An 18,935-nucleotide genomic window follows, 5' to 3' on the forward strand; every position below is an offset into this window, starting at 1 on the left:
AGCACACCACAATCAGCATATTTTGCTAGGGAAAGGCAATATTCTTCCATACAGACCTGTTAGAGGAGGAAGTTCAGGTTTGATTGGCAAAGGCACAGGACAGCCAGGTCTAGACGCAGAGAGTCACGGGAGAAATAGCCCAGCCACCACAGTGAGGAAGCAGGAGGGAAGAGAGCTGCAGGGACAGCAGGAGAGGAGGTAAAAACAATAGATCACATGACTGAACTCAAAACAGAAGGCAGGGCAGGCAACAGACTGGGGGAAACAGGCTCCTTTCCCCCACCATCTCTTCTGAGGGATGGAGCAGTGCCTGGAGAGGGCCGGTGCAGGGTGGCAGATGCGGCGCCATTTCCAGAGCAGCCCCCCAGCATCTCCCACTGTTTCCCACCGATGGGAGACGCGGCACAGACAAAGAGGAGTGGCGAGGGCTCAGCCCTCCACCCCCACCGTGCAACCCAGCCGAGTCCCAGCAAGCCTGTGAGAGGTTTTCCCAAACCCGTGCAGTCACAGCAGGCGTGTGGGGACTCGTTCGAGCCAGGCAGCCAGCACAGCAACTGCTTTCCCACGGTCTCCAGCATCGGCTCTGCCCAGTCCCCCTGTGCCACTGCCCCAGTGCAGCTGTAACAGCAACCTGGGACAGAGAGCACGGGTGGCATTGCCCCTCCGCAGAGCCCTGTCCCATGCACCTCCCACAGCACCACACTCCCTGGCAGCCCTGTCCCTCCAGACCCAGCCTGCAGAAGATGCTGGTTCTGAGGAGCTCAGAGCAGGGCTTTTTGGTGTGTTTTTTTTTTTTTTAATTAATTTCCCCACACTATCTCAAGCATATCCCAGATCAAACCCTTCCTGAAATTCAGCCTCCCCCACTGCCCATGAGTCCAACCCTCCCCATGGTTCTGCCCCCCCCCCCCCCCCCCCCCCCCAGCTTCCCTGGGACACAGGCAGCCACGGTGCTTATCAGATGCCGTGGCACCACCACAACTGAGCCCAGCAAAGCAGGGTGGATTTTTTCCAACTGCTTCAGAAGCTGCCTGCAGCATGTCTGAACATCTGGTCACCACCACCCTGTAATCTGCCTTCATCAGTCAAAAAAATCCCAGTTCTGCTCATGCCCATGTGGAGCCCAGCAACAGATGAAGCCACAGCACACGGACACCTGCTCCAGCTCCCAGCACCCTGCCCCAGCCAAGCATGGGCTGGGATGCTCGTTGGCCAGTCCGCGCCCCAGGAGGAAAGCGGCCTGCAGCTCTTGGCTCAGGAGCTTGAGCAGGCTTTTGGAGGCTCAGAGACACAACTGCTGGCTCATACCCACACTTTTCCTCTCCTCCAAGCTCACAACAGCTATGCCCTAAAGCTTTTTTCAACAGTTTGACTCCCAAGCCTTGTACGGAAATGCAGGGATGGCTCTGACCCTTGCTGCTCCCAGGTCTGACCTGCCCACGGATTTGCAAGAGAACCTCCAAAGGAGAGGCCTGGTGCCTCCCAGAACAGTGCTGACACATTCCAGCTCTCACCCTTGAGTCACACATTCCTCATCTTTGGTTGGCGCCCACCCACTTCAAGCAAGGACACAGATGCCCCACCTTGTGGGACCGTCAGCCCACGCAGACACGGCAGGTCTGCAGGGCCCAGCTCCACAAGCCCTGCTGCAGGGAGGCTCCTGCAGCCAGCCAGGTAATGGGGAAAGCCAGCCAGGACCACTGACCTGGTCCCTCACCCCCAGGAAAGGGGGAGCGTCTCCTTGCCACAACCCAGACTTCTCCAGCAGGTCCAGGGATGGTCCTACCACCCAGACACCCTACGCAACCGGAGCATCTAAAACCCCAAGAAGCCCCACTGGCTTGTTGCGACTAATTTCCAGAGCAGTATTTCACCGAGCCCTTTTAGGGAGAGGAAACCCCCTTACAGAGGACGGGATCCTCCACGACATGACCTTGTCCAAGTAGCCATGCTGCTATGTAGCAGCTCCCCAGCCTGCCCTCAGCCATCTCTGCACGGAAAAGGCAGACTTTTGGGGCACATGAAGACGCAGCCAGCATGGTGGCTTCGAGGAGAGATTTAGCCGAGACCCTGCCCTTGTGAATGGGCTGGCTTGCTTGCAGGCAGCCTCAGTACTGAGCTGTGAGTGCAGACCAGCAGTGTTTGCTTCTGCAGGAAGGCACATAGAGGAGAGACAGCAACCCCAACAGATTCCTCCAGCCCTGCACAGCTGCAGCAACGCCTCCCCAGCCCCGGGTCCCCACCTCTGCACGTCCCCTGGGCCCAGGGAACGTGGAAGCTAACAATGAAACTTGCAGGGCTGCTCAGGGCCCCAGATAAGGGGCCAGAGAAGCCGTGAGGCTGTTTCCTTCCCGTCCCTTCCACAGGGAGTAAATGCAACAGTGGGGGGAAGGAACAGGACAAGTCCCTTGCCCACCAGCTCTCCTTGTCCCCTTGCACTCAGCAGAAGATGGTGGGAGGAGGGGGGGACACAGGCCTCCCTTTCCCCTTTGGGCCACCAGGTCAGAGCAGGAAGCCTCAGGCAGCCAAGGGGCTTTCAGGGAACCTGCCACATCAGGGCAGCCAGAGGAAGGGCTGGGCTGTCGTCCCAGGCTTCGAGGAGCCCAGGGCTCTACAAACCCATCACCACACTGATCAGTTTATGCTCAGGGGTGGCCGCCTGAGGGTCTCTCCACCAGATCAGGCCATGTTAAACAGTGGGGTTGTGACTCTGAGCATCTGGAGCCTGTCCCACACACATGGTTGTCACTCCTGCCCTGAACAGTGGGCATGGCTCCATCACAGGCAAGAGGTGCCAGCAGAACAGGGCACCCACTGCCAGAGGGGTTCTTCCTGGGGCCTCCACCATCAGGACACACCACCTCCTTCCAGCCATCTAGCCTTCACCAACCCAGGATTGAAGACATAATTACCAAGCAGCAGTGCCAGGTCCAGAGAGGTTAGCAAGCACTGTCCCCAGCTCTCCCTGCAGACACACATCAGCACCATCCTGGCCTGGAACACAGCTGTTCCCTTATGGCTGGCTAACACACAAAACCCTCAACAGCCACTTGGCCTTACACACCCCCAGCTGTGGGGAATCTGCCCCCAAACCCTCCTGCGGTGGGTCGCACACCAGTGTTTCAGGGACAGGGGCTTCCAGGGCACAGCACAGCCCCTCACTGCCTCCCCAGGCCAGCTCGGGGCACTGAGCATCTTCAACACAAGACAGGGAGGGGAGGGAAGGGGAGAGCCCCAGCACACCAGCCAGCAAGCTGCTGGTGACAACTCAAAGCCAAGTATGCCAGATCCCGCAAGGGTGAAATTCCAGGGATCACTTTGTGCCCATTCCCACCTCCTCCTCCTCCCCAGCCTCTGAAGATACAGCTACAGAGCATTTTTCCAAAGCCAGACCCTGACTGTCTTTGAGGACAGCTGCATGAAAGCCTTTTCATCATGAGCGAGGCACTTGCTGACACACCCGTTACTTAAAAACCCCGGCAAGCCAAAAATATTTTGGCTGGCTTGGTTCAGGGCAAAACAAAAAGCCTAAAGACAAAACACACCCTGGAGCAGCTTCTGCCCCAGGGCAGAAGGACCACAGCAACTTCCCCCATGGCTATCAGTAAGAGGGAACCCCCAGGGACCAACACAGCTACCCAGAAAACTTTACAACCAAATCCCTCTGGCCTTATCTCCCAGCTTCCTGGCACCAGCACAACCCTGGGTTGTGCCCAGAGGTCCTGAAGCCAGAGCAGGTCCACCAGAGAGATGTCCAACACCCTGCACCTTCAGAGAAGAGCCCCCTTGCTGGCAGGGAGGCAGCCAGGAGCTGACTTCCATGCACAGAGCTTCCCACCGCAGGTACCCACCACAATCATCTAAGTTCAGCTAAAGGCTTTGTAGCAGCCAGAAAGACACCCTAAACCCTGACCAAGTCCTCCAGAGCTCTTTCACTGGGGACAGCTTGGACACAGCCCATTTTTCCAAACCCCCTTGCTCCTGCTTCTTGGTGGTGGTGGGGCAACAGACTGCCTCCACCCAGAACAAATCCTCTGCCCAGAAAAATTATTTCCAGGGCCAAACCACAGCCACATCCACACAGAGTTCACCTGCACCCTCCTCTGCCAGAGGATGGAGTTCAAGCCTTGAAGGCTCCCCTGCGAGCCACAGAATTAGCCCCAGGGCCCAGACTGAGCTGGCAGATGGAGAATTGTGCACCACAGGCCAGGGAGAACGGACAAGACAAGACACAGGCAGGAGGCTTGACAGGCAGCACCTGCGGCAGCATCGGAGATCTCCAGGACACAGCCCTCTGGTTGAGTCTTTCCAAGGACCTGCCCCAGCCCTGCTCAGCACCCTGAGTCCCCAGAGAGCTGTCACACAACAGTCCTGGAATCCCTGGAGCTAAGGCTGCTCTACCAAAAATCTTACATGCTGAGAAAGTTCAACCCAAGCACCTACAAAGCCAGAAACTACCTCCACCACATCAGCCCTGCCCCAGCTCCCTAAGAGACACACCAGGCACCCACTCCCGACAGCCCTCTGGCACCGGGGACAGGTGGACAGAGCCACATCAGTTTCGACTGCAGAGTCCCAGCCCTCCCCATAGCTTTACTGCTTGTTTGTGTCCCCTGGGCACCTGTTAAGCAAGCGGCTGGGTTTGTCACCACTGCCTGGCACCCCTCACAGCCCCCCCACTGCTGTGAGGCACGAGCAAAGCAGTCCTTTGGCTCGGCACCAGCTGCAACCAGAGCCAGAGAGGGCCTGGGCTGGCTGAGCCCCTGTGTGGACACTGGGAGCTCCGGGCTCTCAGGCCAGAGCCACCCACCAGGCTGACAAGGGATGTCCCACCTAAGGAACTTGCTCCTGCTCCGCCACAGTCCCCAGCGCTGACTGGAGAAAAAATGGCAACACTGCTCAAATGATTTGCCTTGCCCTATCAATTTGAGGAACTCAGGAGAAGCCAGCTGGCTGCCCCTGCCCTTAGAAAGGGAACATCAACAGCTCTCAGCCCTAGACACACACACACCGCCCTCCAGAGAGAGAGGAAACAACAAATTCTCCTGGTTCCAGCTGCCTATCACGATGCACTTAAAAACAGAAGCCCCATCAATAATTCAAGCCTGCAATTGTCTGAGCACTTGCCGTGCATTACACTTGCCGGCTCTGCACAGGTTCACAGCCCTGCTAATTCACCACAGGCTTCTGTTCAGTCTCAATTAGCTAAAAAATAAATGAGCTGGCATCTTTGGCACCTTTCCAACCCCCAAGTACAGCATCCAGGCTCATGCATTGGTCCTTCGACCTCAGCCTGCCTGAGGTGGCAAGCACCAACACTAGCCAAGGTGGCATGAGCCAGCAGAGCACTGGGCAGGGCACCCATGGGCCCAAGCTCATCCCCAACATGTCCGCGTTCAGCTCAGGAGAGCACACCAGCCCTCGGGCGGCAGGAGAAGCAGAACAGCGGGCAGTGGGCAGCAGCTGTCTCCCGCCCATGCCCATACCTAGCACTGCCAGCCCCCCCTGCCAACCGGTGCCCCAGGGAGGGACCCGCCTGCCCAGGCAGATGCACCCAGGCTGCCACGCTGTGCTCACGCTCCCTGGCCCGCTCCACCCTGAGCCCTGGCAGACCCGACCCGCTGCGGGAGAGGGGCTCTCCCATCGCCTGCCGAGGGGCCAGCTGCCCGCCCGGCCCCAGCCCGAAGGGCTGTCCCTGGAGGCAGGTGACAGAGCACAGGCACAACGGACTTTAGCCAGGCTGGCAGGCGGCTGGCCCTCCCTGGGCAGCGCAGGGCTGCTCCCGCGGGCAGGTCAGACACCGCCTCGGGTGCCGACGTGCCCCGGCACAGCCCCACCTCGCTCGGGGGGAGCCGTGCCCAAGCCACCCGGTCCCTGGCCAGGGCTGGGCGGGCCAACCGCCGGGAGCAGCTGCCTCGGGCAGCGGGAAGGCAGCCGCTCACCTCCGCCTGTCGCCCAACTGGTTGGACCGGCAGCAGGATCACCACCTGGTCTACCTCGTCTGCCGCCCCCAGCACGGGGGACAAAGGCTGCGTAGCTCCGTTGGGAAAGGCTCCCTCCGGAGCAGGGAGTTACCTGCGGAGATGCAGGCAGGGACACAGCACCGCTCCTCAAACGGGAGCAGGCCAGCAGCCAGCGAAGACGATAAGGAGGGAGAGATAAGGGGCAGGGTGGTGCCGCGCCCGGCTGGAGGGGAGGAAGCAGGCCTACGCGTCCCCTCACCCGCCCCAGCAAGGGCAGGGGGGCCAAGAACACACGATACCAGTCTGGTCCAAAAGACAGGTCTGGACACAGCTGAGGGTTGCAAAATCACGGGTGGGCGATGCCCTGGGGAAGGGATGTGCCCCCAGCCCAGCTGAGGTCACCAGGAGGGTCCCACTCACCACCCCAGCAGGATGGAGAGAGGCAGCAGCGTGGGGCCAGCCAGAGAGAGAGGCTTCTTCTGCTGGAATGCCAGCAATCCGGCTGCGGGGCAGCTGTCCTGCCGGGCAGGCGAGGGAGGCCAGCCACACACCCCTCTCCCGGGCACAAGCCGGGACGCAGCACTGGAGGAGCCCCTTCCCTCCTGGCTGGGCCGGGACAGCTGCCAACGTTGGTACCAGCTGGGCAAGTGCCAGCTGCCACACCAGCCAGAGGGAGCGGCCAGCACAACAGCAAGTGGAAGGGAGACTGAGCTTCCCTCGGTGCTTTCAGGAGAGGACAAGCATCCCTCCCAGCAGGAAGGCAGCCAAGCCACTGGGCTCCAAGCAGAAACACTGTCCACCCGCAATCCCCGAGTGGCATGGCCACGGGGCCAGAGCCTTCCTGCCAACAACATCCCGCTGCCCGAGGACAGCCCAACAGCCCCACTCCCCCCCGCATGGGTCCCTCACCCTGGGGACAGCAGCAAGACAGGGGTCCCTGCCACTCCCCCCACCCCACACAGGCACTAGCCCCACAGTTCGCACCCCCAGCCCCAGAGGATTCACATGTCGGGAGCCCTTCAGCAGCACAAAGGCAGCTCTCTCTTCTCTGTGGGAATTTGCAGCTGAGGCTCGGCAGGGACAAAGGGATTTCACAGGCACATCCCAGCCGGCCGGCCGGCCTCCCTCCCCCGGCGTTCCCGCTTCCTGTCACAGTAGCACCAGACCTCAGGGGCGCAGCAGCAAACAAACACCCAGCGCCGGATTCTGGGAACGGGGCCAGAGCATTCCCGGGACAGGCCATGCTCTGGCAGCCAGCAGGCTCCTGCTGCACCCAGGCAGCTCCTGGGCCCCATGGGGGGAAAGGGGGCAGCCCCACCGCCCCAGCCCGAGGAGCCACACACAAGCCAGCAGCGTCACAGGGCAGCTTCCCAGCTCCTTGCTGCGCCTGAGGAACGGCTGCCACCTTGGTGGGGGATGCAAGATGTCCCCGAGCCCACAGGGCTCAGCGGGAACCTCGGCGTCGTGCTGAAGGTCAGCGCTGACCCCAGGCTCCAGCTACGCTGGCTCCCTGCCCTTCACCCGCCTCTCCCCCCACCCAACGCCACACTGAGCTTTCCCATTCAGCTGCCTCTCTCCCACTGCAAAAACAAACAGCAGCGATAAGGGCTGCCTAGCAGAGCCCAGGGAGCAAAGTCCCCTCAGTGAAACCCGAGGCTGCAGCACCACAGGAGCTGCCTCCCTCAGAGCCCCAGCAGAGGTACGAGGGCATGGCAGGTGGGGTGAAGCTGCTCCGGCACCCGGTCCCAGAGCTGGATTTAGCTCCTCAAGGGCTCACATCTGCTGCTGGCTACCCCCAAGCAGAGCGGCCACAGCCCAATGGCCAGCATTCCCCACAGAATTAAGGGAAGCCTCCCTCCATCTGGCCACAGGCACACACAGCCACAGCTAGCTACCAGCCTGAACAGTCCCTGCCGGCAGAGCGACAGGACGACTTGATGCCAGCCCAGCACCCGGACACACAGATCTGGACCCCCCTACCTGGCACAGATCCCTCACCACAGCCCCGCACGCCTCTTCCCAGGGAAGCCACTTGAGATCATTTCCTCTCCCGACACCTGTGGCCAGGCTGGACCCTGTGGTCCAGCCTCAGGGCAGCTCCAATTGCTCTGCTCCCACCAGTGTGCAAAGGCACAGAGGGCTGGAGCACAGCAGGAATTGCTCCAGCAGCAGCAGGGGAACTGCACTACTGGGCTCACCCAGAGAGCGCCCAGCCCAGGAGCCTGGCCACCATTATCCACCTTCCCCGCTAGCAGTGTCTGAAGTCAACAAGGAAGCAAAGCATGATCAGGAATACGGAGGACAGTAGCCCAGCTTCCCCCCCTGCCCCCCCCCCCCCCCCCGCCGGCAAGCCCAGAGGGAAGGGCACCCTGTCTGCCAGGCAAGCCGCACACCTCTCCCCTCCCCAGGCTGAGCAAACAGGCAGGTGGTGAAGTCGTGTTCACCGTGTGGGAGCGGCAAGGAGGGAATTGCCCAGATTAGGCCAAGCCGCCCTTGTAGGGGTGGCCCAAGGGAGCCACCAGGAGAAGCTGGACCCCCTTGCCCTCCCCTCATCCAGCCCAGACTCCCCGAGCAGGTAGGGTGGCCGGCAGGCTGAGTCACAGCACGAGGCTGAAAACCCCAGTTCCATTCGACATGACCTCATCAGGTTCCCTGCTCTCTAATGGCATGTGTGCATCTGCACTGGAACACAACTTCAAGGGCTCTGCCAAGAGGGGTAACAAATGGGTGAAGGAAAGCCACCGGAGAAGCATCAGGCCAGGGACAGGGAAGGGGGATGCTGCGCCCCGCCCCCCCCCCCCCAGTGGGCTGCAGCAGGGTAACAGCAAGTCCCCCCCAGTGCTCAGCAACCCTTTAGCACACTGGCTGGCACGAGCCAGCACACATACACAGCAGCAAGGGACAAACAAGACAACAGACCGCCTGCTCTGAGGGACAGCAGGACTCCATCCTCCCCCCAGCCCCCTGCACAAGCTGTTTGCTGATGCCACATCAGGCTACTGCTCCCTCAACCCACTTGCTGAGAAGCAGCCTCCCAGGCTCCTGCATGAGCCAAAGGGAAGGAAACCTGCATTTCCTGGTCAGACAGGAGGTGACATCGTGACTTCCCTTTCCTGTAAGGGTCTAAACACAGCGTCCTGCCAAGGGCCGCTCCCCACTGTCCCCAGCCCACATGCACACACCCTGGAACCAGGCTGGGAACACCAGGCACAGGCACCACCAGCCCCAGCCAGGAGGTTGACATGGTCCCCCCCAGGAGACCAGATGCCCAGCCAGCTTGCTGGAAGTGTCCTGCCTCTGGGTAACACATGCAAGGGCTCCTCGCCCATGGTGGTATTCATTCCCGCCCAGGGCTGGGTGTATCCTACAGGCAGAGGGTGCAAGAGGCTGTGGTTCCAACCCCAGGAGGACATGGCTGTGCCCACCATGCCCTAGGGATGGGCTTGTTATTTGCAGAGCTGAGAAGGCACTAACAGGACTCCAGCACAACATTTGCTCACCAAGACTGCAAGTCAGCATGTACTGCTGCTCTCCAGCCTCCCCTCACACACCTCATCTGCACAACCCCACTGGCTAACAGGCACAAACAGGACCACCTGACACCTTGTGCTGTTCCCGAGGCTCCCAGAGGCAGGATGGGGACATCCCTGGGGAGGCAAACCAGAAGACACCGCCTCCCCCTCACATAGCATGACTGCTGCCACAGCTGTACTCCCCAGGGCCTACCCATCTGCCTTGCCCAGGGCAGCTCCTCTTGCTATGGAGGGAAGGAGAACAGAGAAGGGAAGGGGTTTTCCACCCAAGCCAGCTGCTGGAGACACTGGGCAGAGATCAAGGGAGAGCAGGTTTCTCCATTTGCTGCCCCAGTGTGCTCTGGAGGGGAGCTGCAGGGCCCTGGGGAGCTCCCTCCTGCAGGTAAAAGCAGAAAGGAAGGAGGGCTACAGAGCCAGCCTGGAGCAGGTGGCCTCCCCACATCACAGAGAACTCCCCCGCCCCCCCCCCCCCCCCCCCGCAGCACCTCCAGGCTGCCCCCCTCCTACCCCATCAGACCCCGGTTAGCACGGGGCAGGATGACATCTCTCTCCCCCCCCCCCCCCCCCCCCCCCCCGCCCCGAGCAAGTTAGCCTGCCTGCAGCCGGAGCCAGGCACGGCAAGCAGTGCTGCATGCAGCAACACGCTTGCAAGAATGTGTTACTCCACTGGGCAAGGGGCCTGCCAGCAGCATGCAAACACAATCGGTGACCCACCCTTCCAGGTCGGAAAAACTAGTCTTTGCAGTTTGACACACTCCCTGCCACCCATCGCAGCTACCCACACATGCAAGCAGCCCAGCACCACATCTTCCCTTTCCGACCGGGCCAGGAGAGGAGCTGGGAGCACCAGTGAGGAAGCGGCAGAGAGATTTAGGAGCTCTTCTCAGAAAAGACCAGCCCAAGCACCACACGAGACAACAGCAAGAGGGAAATGCATCAGTTGAGGACAGCAAGATGCTTTCCTCCTCCTGGCCAGAGTGGGAATCTCTTCTCTGTATTCATCTGCTCAGCAGACATCCAGCTCCTACACTGGGCCACTCATCCCAGGTGACCACTCTCCCACCCAGGAGATGCTTCTGCAGTTGCAAAAGCCTCGCAAGGCAAGAGCGGAGAGCAACTCCTCTTGCTGCCTACTCCTCCACAACATCTCAGCCACCTTCCACTCCTGGCATGACACAGGCTGCCCGCCTCCGCGCTGCCGGCTCTCAAGGAACCTGCCCCTGCTGCTACTGCTCACACTGCTTCCAGGTTCCCCGCGCCCACGAGGGGCCAGCAGCAGGAAGCTGGTGAACTTTGAGCAGCGTTTGCTGTAACTGGGGCCAACGCCCAGAGAAGCAGAAGGCAGGGCTGGGATGGAGACACAGCTCCTGCCCTCACGCACGTTAGCCCAGCACACAGTTACCACCAGAGCCAGAGCACCCAGGACCAGGCTGGAAGGAGATGCCCTCATACCAGTGCTGGAGCCACACTCCCATGACTGCACGCCACCCCAGCCAAGCTATAGGAGAGCTGTACCCAGGGCTCAGCCCCACCACCCTGACTTGCCCAGACCCTTCCCTGCTTGTGCTGGAAAGCCAGTCACTCCTGGCCTGGACAAGCAGCCCATCAAGACTGTTCTGTTAAGCACTGCAGCCAGCTGGGATGCCTGCATGCCGACTGACACCCCAGCAGCCTCAAAACCACCCCCACCTCCCAGCACGACAAAAGGCCGGGGGGGTGGTGGGTGGTTTCACAGAATAAATCCTGCTCTCCCATTGGCACAAACATCTGGGCAACGAGCTGTTAAAACTAAACACGCAGGTGATGTGCTCAGCCTGGATCAGGCCACCAGACCCACACTGGCACAAGCATTTTGGCAGTGGGTAAGAGCTCTGCAGTGCAAAGTCACTGTGGACCTTCAGCACAAGGTTAAGGACACAGGGAAAGCTCCTGGACATCCGCTACTCCTCTGTCACTGCTTCCTTGCAGGGAAGCTCATCCCCCTGCAGGTGGGGGAAGCTGGCATGGAAGCTGCCTGCAGGGCAGCAGAGACTGCTCAGTTCCCACCTTGGCCCAAGGCCCACGCACACCGGTCATCCCCACTGCCAACCTCTGACCTATACCTGCTCTGAACTGGGCAAAGCAGATGGAAGCAAAGGTGAGGCGCCCTGGTTATGGGTTCACCTGTCCCAGAGCCACACCTGGCAGCTTGTGCTCCTTAGTCACCAGATTGCCCCCACACCCCACAGTTACCTCATCTCGGCCCTCTGCTCCCAACGAGTAAGCAATATCCCTCGTGGGGAAAACTCTTACTTCCTCCACAGGCAGGCAGGGACTGGGAGCAGTACTGCAGGACCACCACACAGCACTCGCTGCCACCTCGAAGCCCCCTCAGTGGGCTCTCACATGGCAACCCAACGGGACAAATTAATCCACAGGCCAGCCCCCATGCGCAGCAGTCCCTGCACAGGGCAAGCACAGGGACAGGCACGCCTGTGCTGAGCCAGCGGCAGCAGCAGGCAGAACAGCGCCAGCAGCCTTCCTGGGTGGCAAGGAAGGCTGATTAGCAACAAGCACAAGACAGGCAGGAGCCGGACAGACTCATCGGCCTGCTGCTGGGACTTTCCAGTACAAGACCTGGCTCTAAGAAACAGCTTCTCTCTGTGTGTCCCCCCCCCCCCCCCCCCCAAACAGCCTCCTCACATGGTAAGAAGCAAAGAGAAGGCTGTGGCCACCTTTGGGACCTCGAGGACTTTGGTCAAGAGCCCGTAAATCCAGCTCCTTTCCAACAGCTGCATGCCAAGTCGCATTCCTGCACTCTGTGCCAGAGGACAACCTCCTCCACTAGCCAAGCCCTGTGTCACACACAGAGGAGCTGCTTGAATCACCCAACAGGTTTGGGTTTCGTCACCACATCCCAGCAACACCTGTTGCCTTTTATGGACCCAAACCAGCCCCACAGTTCTGCTTCTCACAGCCAGCAGGGCAGGGACAGGGGAAAAAACGCCATGCTGCAGAGACCTGGGTTTTTAGAGCCAGGAAGACAGCTCTGTACTTCCCTGGAGACAGTACCACCACAGTCTTGGAAGAGGGCTCCATCCTTGCCAGCAGTAAATGACAGGCAGTTACAAGGGGTTGTTAGGAAAAGAAACCAAGACTTAACCAGCACTCTCCCCTGAAGTCAGACACGCTGGTAAGCTATTTTGAGAAGCCAACAGCCTCCCAGGCATGGTCCAAGCTATGCTATTATTTTCTGGGTGTCCTAAAGACACCCCCAGCACAGACACAATGGACCAAGGTCTTATCTTCATGCCAGAGGCTGCAGAAGGAAAAAGATGAGAGGCAACCCAGGGACAGACACGCTGGCTGCATGGTCTGGGCTGAACCATTCATCTGACTCCTAGCCCGTCTTTAGGGGAGGGATGGCTTCAAGGGCTCCTCAACCACAAAGATTGGGGCCTGACCTCCAAGTCGGAAGGGAGGAAGCTCACCCCTCCGCAGCAGCCCAGGCAAGCCCAGCGCGCGCCACTAAGCAAGCTTTCATCCTCCCACCCCTTCCAGGAAAGCTCCATGAAAGATTCCAGCAAATGCTGCACATAACAAAGGACAGTCGTTTGCATGCAACAGAGTCCCAGCCAAGTTCAATCAAGTGGAAGGAGAATAGTTTTTTTTAGAAACTGCCTTTTTTTTCTCTTTAGAGTGCACAAGTAAACACTGACAGGTAAGAGAACCTGCCTCAAGAAAAGCACTGGGAGCAGGCAAGGTAAACATGGGGAAGACTAACAATTCCTCTGCTCATGCTCTTCCCAGCCCATGGCTTCCTGCAGGCCTGGGGGACGCTGCCCTGCTCCTCCAGCAAGGGCCCCGGCAGGCGCTGCACGCACAAGAGTGCACACTGCGGGCACTGGAGACAAGAGTCTATGAGTCACCAGCCAGCCACCCACCCACCCACACCTCACCACATCCAGGAGACCTTCTCAGAGAAGAAAGAGCAAGGCACAGGAATGAAAGTTTCAAATACAGGATCATTGACTACGGGATTCCCAACACAACCGGGTCCTGGAGGTGCTGAGCTTTCCCTGCTCCCTACAAAGCCGAGGACAAGCCTGTCCTAACTCCACACCAAGAACTGGGCAGCCAAGTCCAAAAGCATCCGCACAGCACAGGGGGACGTCAGGTGGAACCGCAGGAAGCTGTAGCTGGACACCACCACGAGGCTCCACACGCACCTTAGGTGCTCGCCTCCGGCTGAGCAGGGGCCAGGCAGAAGCCCCCGCAAGCCTGGGTGCCACAGCCCTGCGGCCCAGCCCCCGCTCAGCCTTCGGCCCGACCGCAGGTCCAGACGGCGCGCCGGTACCCCCGGCCTCACCCGATCCCCGGGAAGTGCCCGGGCACCGAGCCGTTGCCCCCCGCCCCGACAATCGGAGGAAGCTTTGTTGTGCGGGCTCCCGCCCTAAGGCCCAGGGGCACAGCGGAGGTGTCCCTGCCGCGCCCCCCGCAGATGCCACCAGCCCTCAGGACCGAGGGCCACCGCAGCTTTTGCTCCAAGCCAAGCCCCTTCTCCGAGGGCTCCCGCTGATCCGCCGCTCCGCCGGACGGCCCTGCCCGGCGGCTGCCCCGTTACCGCGCCCTGCGGCGGGCGGCCGCCTGCCCCACCCGCACGCTTCGCCCGCCCTGGGCACACCGGCCCCGCCAGAACAAAGGCGCGGACAAGGGCGCACCGGGGACCGGGCCCGCCCGCGGCCGGGCGGCAGGGAACCCGGGACAGGGCCGGAGCCCCGGCGAGGACCCCGCGGTGGGGCCGAGAGCCAGCCGCCCGCACAAAGGGAGGCGGAGGGGCCCCGCCGGTGCCGGCCGTGGGAAGCTGGCACACGGGCTGCCTTTGTTCCGGGATGGGAGAGCGGCGGGGGCGGCGAGCCGGCACCGGGCGGGGAGCGGAGCGGGGCGGCCGCCCGGCCCAGCCGCCTTTGTGTCGCTGCCCGCGGGCTCCCGGCGGGCCGGGCCCCGCCAGCGCCCCGGCCGGTCCCGCGGGGCGCAGCCCCGCCTGGCACCCCGCCCCCGGGCGGCAGCCGCCGGCCTCCGGGGCCCCGGCGCCGACCGGCCCCGGCAGCGGAGCAGCGGCCGGGCGCCGACCCCGCCGAGAGGGCCGCGGGGAGGGCGCCGGCCGCCCCGCCCCCCCATCCCGCCGCGAGGGCGTGGGGCGCCCGGCAGGCGCCAGCCCGCACCGGCCTCCCCCGGCAGGCGGCGGCGGCGCCGCCGAGAGCGAGACTCACCGTGGCCGGGCTCCTCGGCGGGCGGGGGGGGGGGGGGAGGGTGGGCGGTCCCTCCCCACGGTGGCAGCACGGCCGCCCGGCCCGCTCCTCGGGGACCCGCCGCTTCGGCGAGGCGAGAGGCGCGGCGCCGGGCGAGGGGTGGGGGTCCGGCGGCGCGGGCCGGGGCGGGCGCAGCGGAGCGAGGTCGGGCCTGGCCGCGCCGTGCGCCCCGCGCCGCTCCCGCACCTAAAATGGAAGTTGCTCCGGAGGGGCGGGGCGGCTCCGCCCCCTGTCGTCAGCGCCCCCCGCGCCAGCCGTGGGCGGAGCGCGGGGCCGCACGGACTGGCCATGGCGGCCGCCGCAGGGGGGCGGGCCTGGGGGTCTGCCCCGGGTGGGGTCTGTGCCCCGTGGGGTCTGTCCTGGGGCAGTCCATCACCCTGGGCGCTGCCCCAGGGGACACGGTCCCCAGGCAGGGGTCTGCCCTCCGGTGGGATCCACCTCCAGGGAGGCTGCCCCGGGGAATCCCATCGGCGGGGCTGAGCTGCTCCCCAGGCTCGGGGTCTGCCACTGGGGTCGGGGGGTGAGGGGCTCTGGGGACAGCCCAGCCCCTCCAGAGCAGAGCCCCCTCCCCGGGCTGTCCTGCCAGAGCCAGGGGGAGACATGGGACTTCATCCGGGGTGGCATTTGTCCAGCAGCAGGACTCTGCGGGGGGGCTGCGGGCCCACCCCGGGGGTCACCTCGTCCCTCTGGCTCCCGAGGGCCGGTGCTGGGTGCAGCCCTGCCAACGCTCGCCCCGGGGGAGCACCCGAGCCCCCCAGCTGGCCCTTGAACCCAGGAGCTTGTCCCAGGTGGATTCTGTCCTGCGGTATGTCCCCTGGGCTCCTGCACCGGCAACTGCTGGTGGGGTGACACAGCCGGTGGCCAGGGAGAAATACGCTGTCAGTCAGTCTAGCCGGGGGCAGGGGGGGCCTGAAGACCCCACTGAGGGGAGCATGACTGATTCTGGTGGGAGGCCTGTCCTGTGGCCAAGGCCACATGGACAGCCAAAGGGCTGCAGGCGCCGGGGGGCCTCGTGTGAGCGCATGACAGCACCGATGAGACGGATTGCTGCGGCGGGGAGGGTGCAGGGGGCTGCATTAACGGTGCCTGTCACAGTGGACAGAAACAGCAAGGCAGCCGGGCAAAGTGATCCTGCTCCGTCCGACTTCCACAGCACTAAATGAAACGGTGCTGCCATCCCTGCTGGCACGCAGAAATAGCAGGAGGGGACCTGGGAGGGGGCGGGGGGGGGGGCAGGAAATCTAAAAGTGAAGTTTTGCAATCGCAACTAATCCCACCAGGGAAACATAACTGCAGAGTGAGCAGCAAGCACCCTGCGAGGAAGCAGCACCACGTCCCCAGGCCTGCCGCTGCCACTCCACGGCCACAGGGTCAGAGCTGAGCTCGGGCAGGCAGGTGCTGCGTGCGCGCTTGCACCTGCACCCCGGTGGTGGAGCATTCCCCCTTCCCCGGGGGGGCGAGGAAGTGGTGCAGAGCCTGCCCCTTCCCACCCTCCCTGCTGCTCACCCGGCAGAAGTGCTGATCCAGGTCTCCTGAAGGCGAATCTCTGGCCCTGGCTGGTGGGATCCAGGCGCTGGGGACAATCCTGCTGGCCTCCTGACTACCAAGCTGTTAGTAAGATAACGATGAGAGGAAAAGAGCTGAATAAGGTTTTGGGTGGGGATGGGTGATTCTAGGGGTAAATATGGGTGGGTTGCTCAGTGAGGTCAGGAGGAGGGGGGACAGGCCACTGCAGCCTGCGAATGTTTGGAGAAGGTAATCCCCTAGCTGGGGTGGTGTTTGCTAAGGGTGGCACAAAAAGGTACAATGAGGAGAAATGGGATTCAGTGCATGTGAAGGGCGTGTTTAGGGAGACCCCCAAACTCTCCCTGATGTTTGATTTGTAAAATAGATCGCCCAGCCCGCTGGCTGTGAAGAGCAGAGAGAGCTGGCCTTTACCCCTCCCCTCCATCCCACAGCGGGGAACTGGGACCTTCTCCCTGTGTCCCTCCATCCTGGTTGTCACCCAGAATGCTGGGACCCCTCCCAGCCCTGTGGTCGAGTGAGAGCAGCTCCTGGATCTCAAATACTCCTCAGCTGCCCTCCCCTCCTCTTCACCCACACAAGAAGGAAGGTGGACGCGTCCCCCGCATCCTGGGGACAAGGAGGGAGAAGAGGTGCTCTCGCGGTTCATTCTGGGAAGAGAAGTCCTCACCTGCCAGTCCCAGGGATCTCTGACACCTCCGAAGGGACAGCTCTCCCCCAGGGAAAAAGCACCACAGACACCTTGCCCCTCCAACCCAGCACCGGCTGCCACGACACGTCCACAACTGCCCAAGTTGTTTGGACAACAGGCTGTCGGTGGGGCGCACACGTGGGCCCAGCGTGCTCACACAAACCCACTGCTCTTGGTTGAAAGCAGCACGAGATCTGTGGCGCTGGCATGTGGGAATCACCAGATGGGTCTGTTCCACATCAGCTGGCAAATAATTTCAGCCCACAAGTGGATTCCAAGCATGGCCCCCGGTGACTCTCCTCACCCTCCCCTATTACCACCTGAATTATCTGGCCTCCCTGCCCCACCCCAGGGAAGGTGGGTGGCCAAGAGCAGGGCATGCAAGCCATGCTAAGGCTTCACTCGTGCCTAAAAGTGTAGGAGATGCAGGCAGGACGCCCCAATGCGTGGCAGGGGACAGTGCCCAGCAGGTGGCTGCTCTTGACACTGAACACTGGCAACAGGTAAGTGGCCACCGGTGCAAAAAGCACAGGGCAGCCTTCTGCTGTGCCTGGCGTGTGGCCACGTTGTTGCTATTTCGACCAGCCCAGAAATTTAACAACCTTTAAAGTCTTCAGTTTCTTCAAAGATTAAACACACTGTTGAGAACACTCCTCTGCTGGCTCCGAGCTGGAGGTGGAGTCGGGTCTCTTTGAAGCTGAGCGAGTGCCTCTTGTCCCCAGGGCTGCAGGATGGAGCTGGACAGGGTCTATCAGTGCAATGTCAGCTCCAACTCCTGATTCAGCCGTGCCCCGGAACACCCAGTAATGCAGGCTTACTTTTGAAGGCAGGCTGAACCCTGATCCTCTGGCTTCGGCTCACCCAGCAGCAGATCATGCTCTTGTTTGAATATAACTACTGCGGCAGAGGAGTCTGCCCCACTTCTTCCTGGGAAGGAGGGATGTGTTACTAGCATGGGAAAATTTGCCCTCCTTTACAGTAATTACATGTAATAACATCTTGCATGTCCCCTGTCATCCTACAGCGCTGCTGGTGCCTTATCCAGATGAGACGCTCAGAAAACGCAGCTACCACCGGAACAGAGCAACACGACTTGTTTACAAGAGAGATCAGTACTGCTCGGCAGTGGAGGACAGGAGGAAGGGGAGGCTGCTGTCGCCAGGTCCAGCGCAGGCGGTTCAGAGAGATGGCCTGCATTGTTCTAAATCAGGATAACGAGGCACTTCCGCAGCCCCTTTCCTCTGGGAATCCCAACAGGTTGTTGTCTTCCCCCTGCACAAGGGGAAGCGTGGCACCAGGGGGGTGAACCGACTCATCTGTCGGACGCCAGTGTTAAAAGGGTGGGGGGAAGCTGGGGCTGCCAGAGCTTTTCAGCCCTAATGCGAAGATGCCACGCAAAAAAGCAAGTCCACAGTCCACACCGACACCTTCCCAGAGCAGCGTCTGGCAGCTCCACATGCTCGCCATGGCATTGAGTCAGAGGAAAGCGAGACATCTGCCTCCTGCCCACTGCCTGCTGTGCCCAGCTCTCCCGTGCCTACCCTGCACACCGGCCCACTGTTAGCCTTTGACGTCTGACCTCGCTGCATGCCATCGCACTCCTGAACTGTCAAATTCCTATTACACCTTTTGCTCAAATGTGCAAATGTTTTAATTTTTAATTAATAATATATTTTGTTACATTTTTTTACATTATTTACAACAAAATAAATAAAAAAAAATTACTGAAGCGTGCACAGAAATTAATAAATTTTTTTTACATTTTTTTACATTACTTACAACAAAATAAATTAAAAAAATAAATGACTGAAGTGTGCAGAGAAATCTCCTTCCCTCCCAGCCCTGCCGTGATCTACCACTACTTACAACCTCGTCTTCCTCTCCACCTCTAGCTCTTTTCCCAGCCATGGACCCCTGCCTTCATCCTTCCCCT

The 18,935-nt window shown here is 61.1% G+C and overlaps 2 protein-coding genes across 10 annotated transcripts in view; one reads left to right on the forward strand and one right to left on the reverse strand.

Moving 5' to 3' along the window:
- CTNND1 (catenin delta 1) overlaps positions 1–16,714 on the reverse strand; it is a 33,118-nt gene extending 16,404 nt beyond the window's left edge. For 3 of the 9 annotated variants that reach the window (XM_055722795.1, XM_055722792.1, XM_055722790.1), the window contains exons 1-2: positions 14,749–14,912; positions 57–175 (exon numbers count right to left, since the gene is read on the reverse strand). The gene's annotated coding sequence lies outside the window, so the exon portion shown is untranslated. Of the gene's footprint in view, positions 1–56; positions 859–14,748; positions 14,973–16,293 lie in introns of those variants that run through there. The other 6 variants (XM_055722796.1, XM_055722793.1, XM_055722794.1 and 3 more) reach the window with 4 other exon arrangements.
- Positions 4,750–8,268, forward strand: LOC129736986 (uncharacterized). The gene has a single exon (XM_055722798.1). It carries the CDS (start codon positions 6,451–6,453, stop codon positions 7,432–7,434), a length of 984 nt encoding a protein of 327 aa, XP_055578773.1. The 5' UTR covers positions 4,750–6,450; the 3' UTR covers positions 7,435–8,268.
- Positions 16,715–18,935: the final 2,221 nt, after the last annotated feature.

The sequence above is a fragment of the Falco cherrug genome, chromosome 10 (assembly GCF_023634085.1).
Source record: "Falco cherrug isolate bFalChe1 chromosome 10, bFalChe1.pri, whole genome shotgun sequence".
Taxonomy (NCBI): domain Eukaryota; kingdom Metazoa; phylum Chordata; class Aves; order Falconiformes; family Falconidae; genus Falco; species Falco cherrug.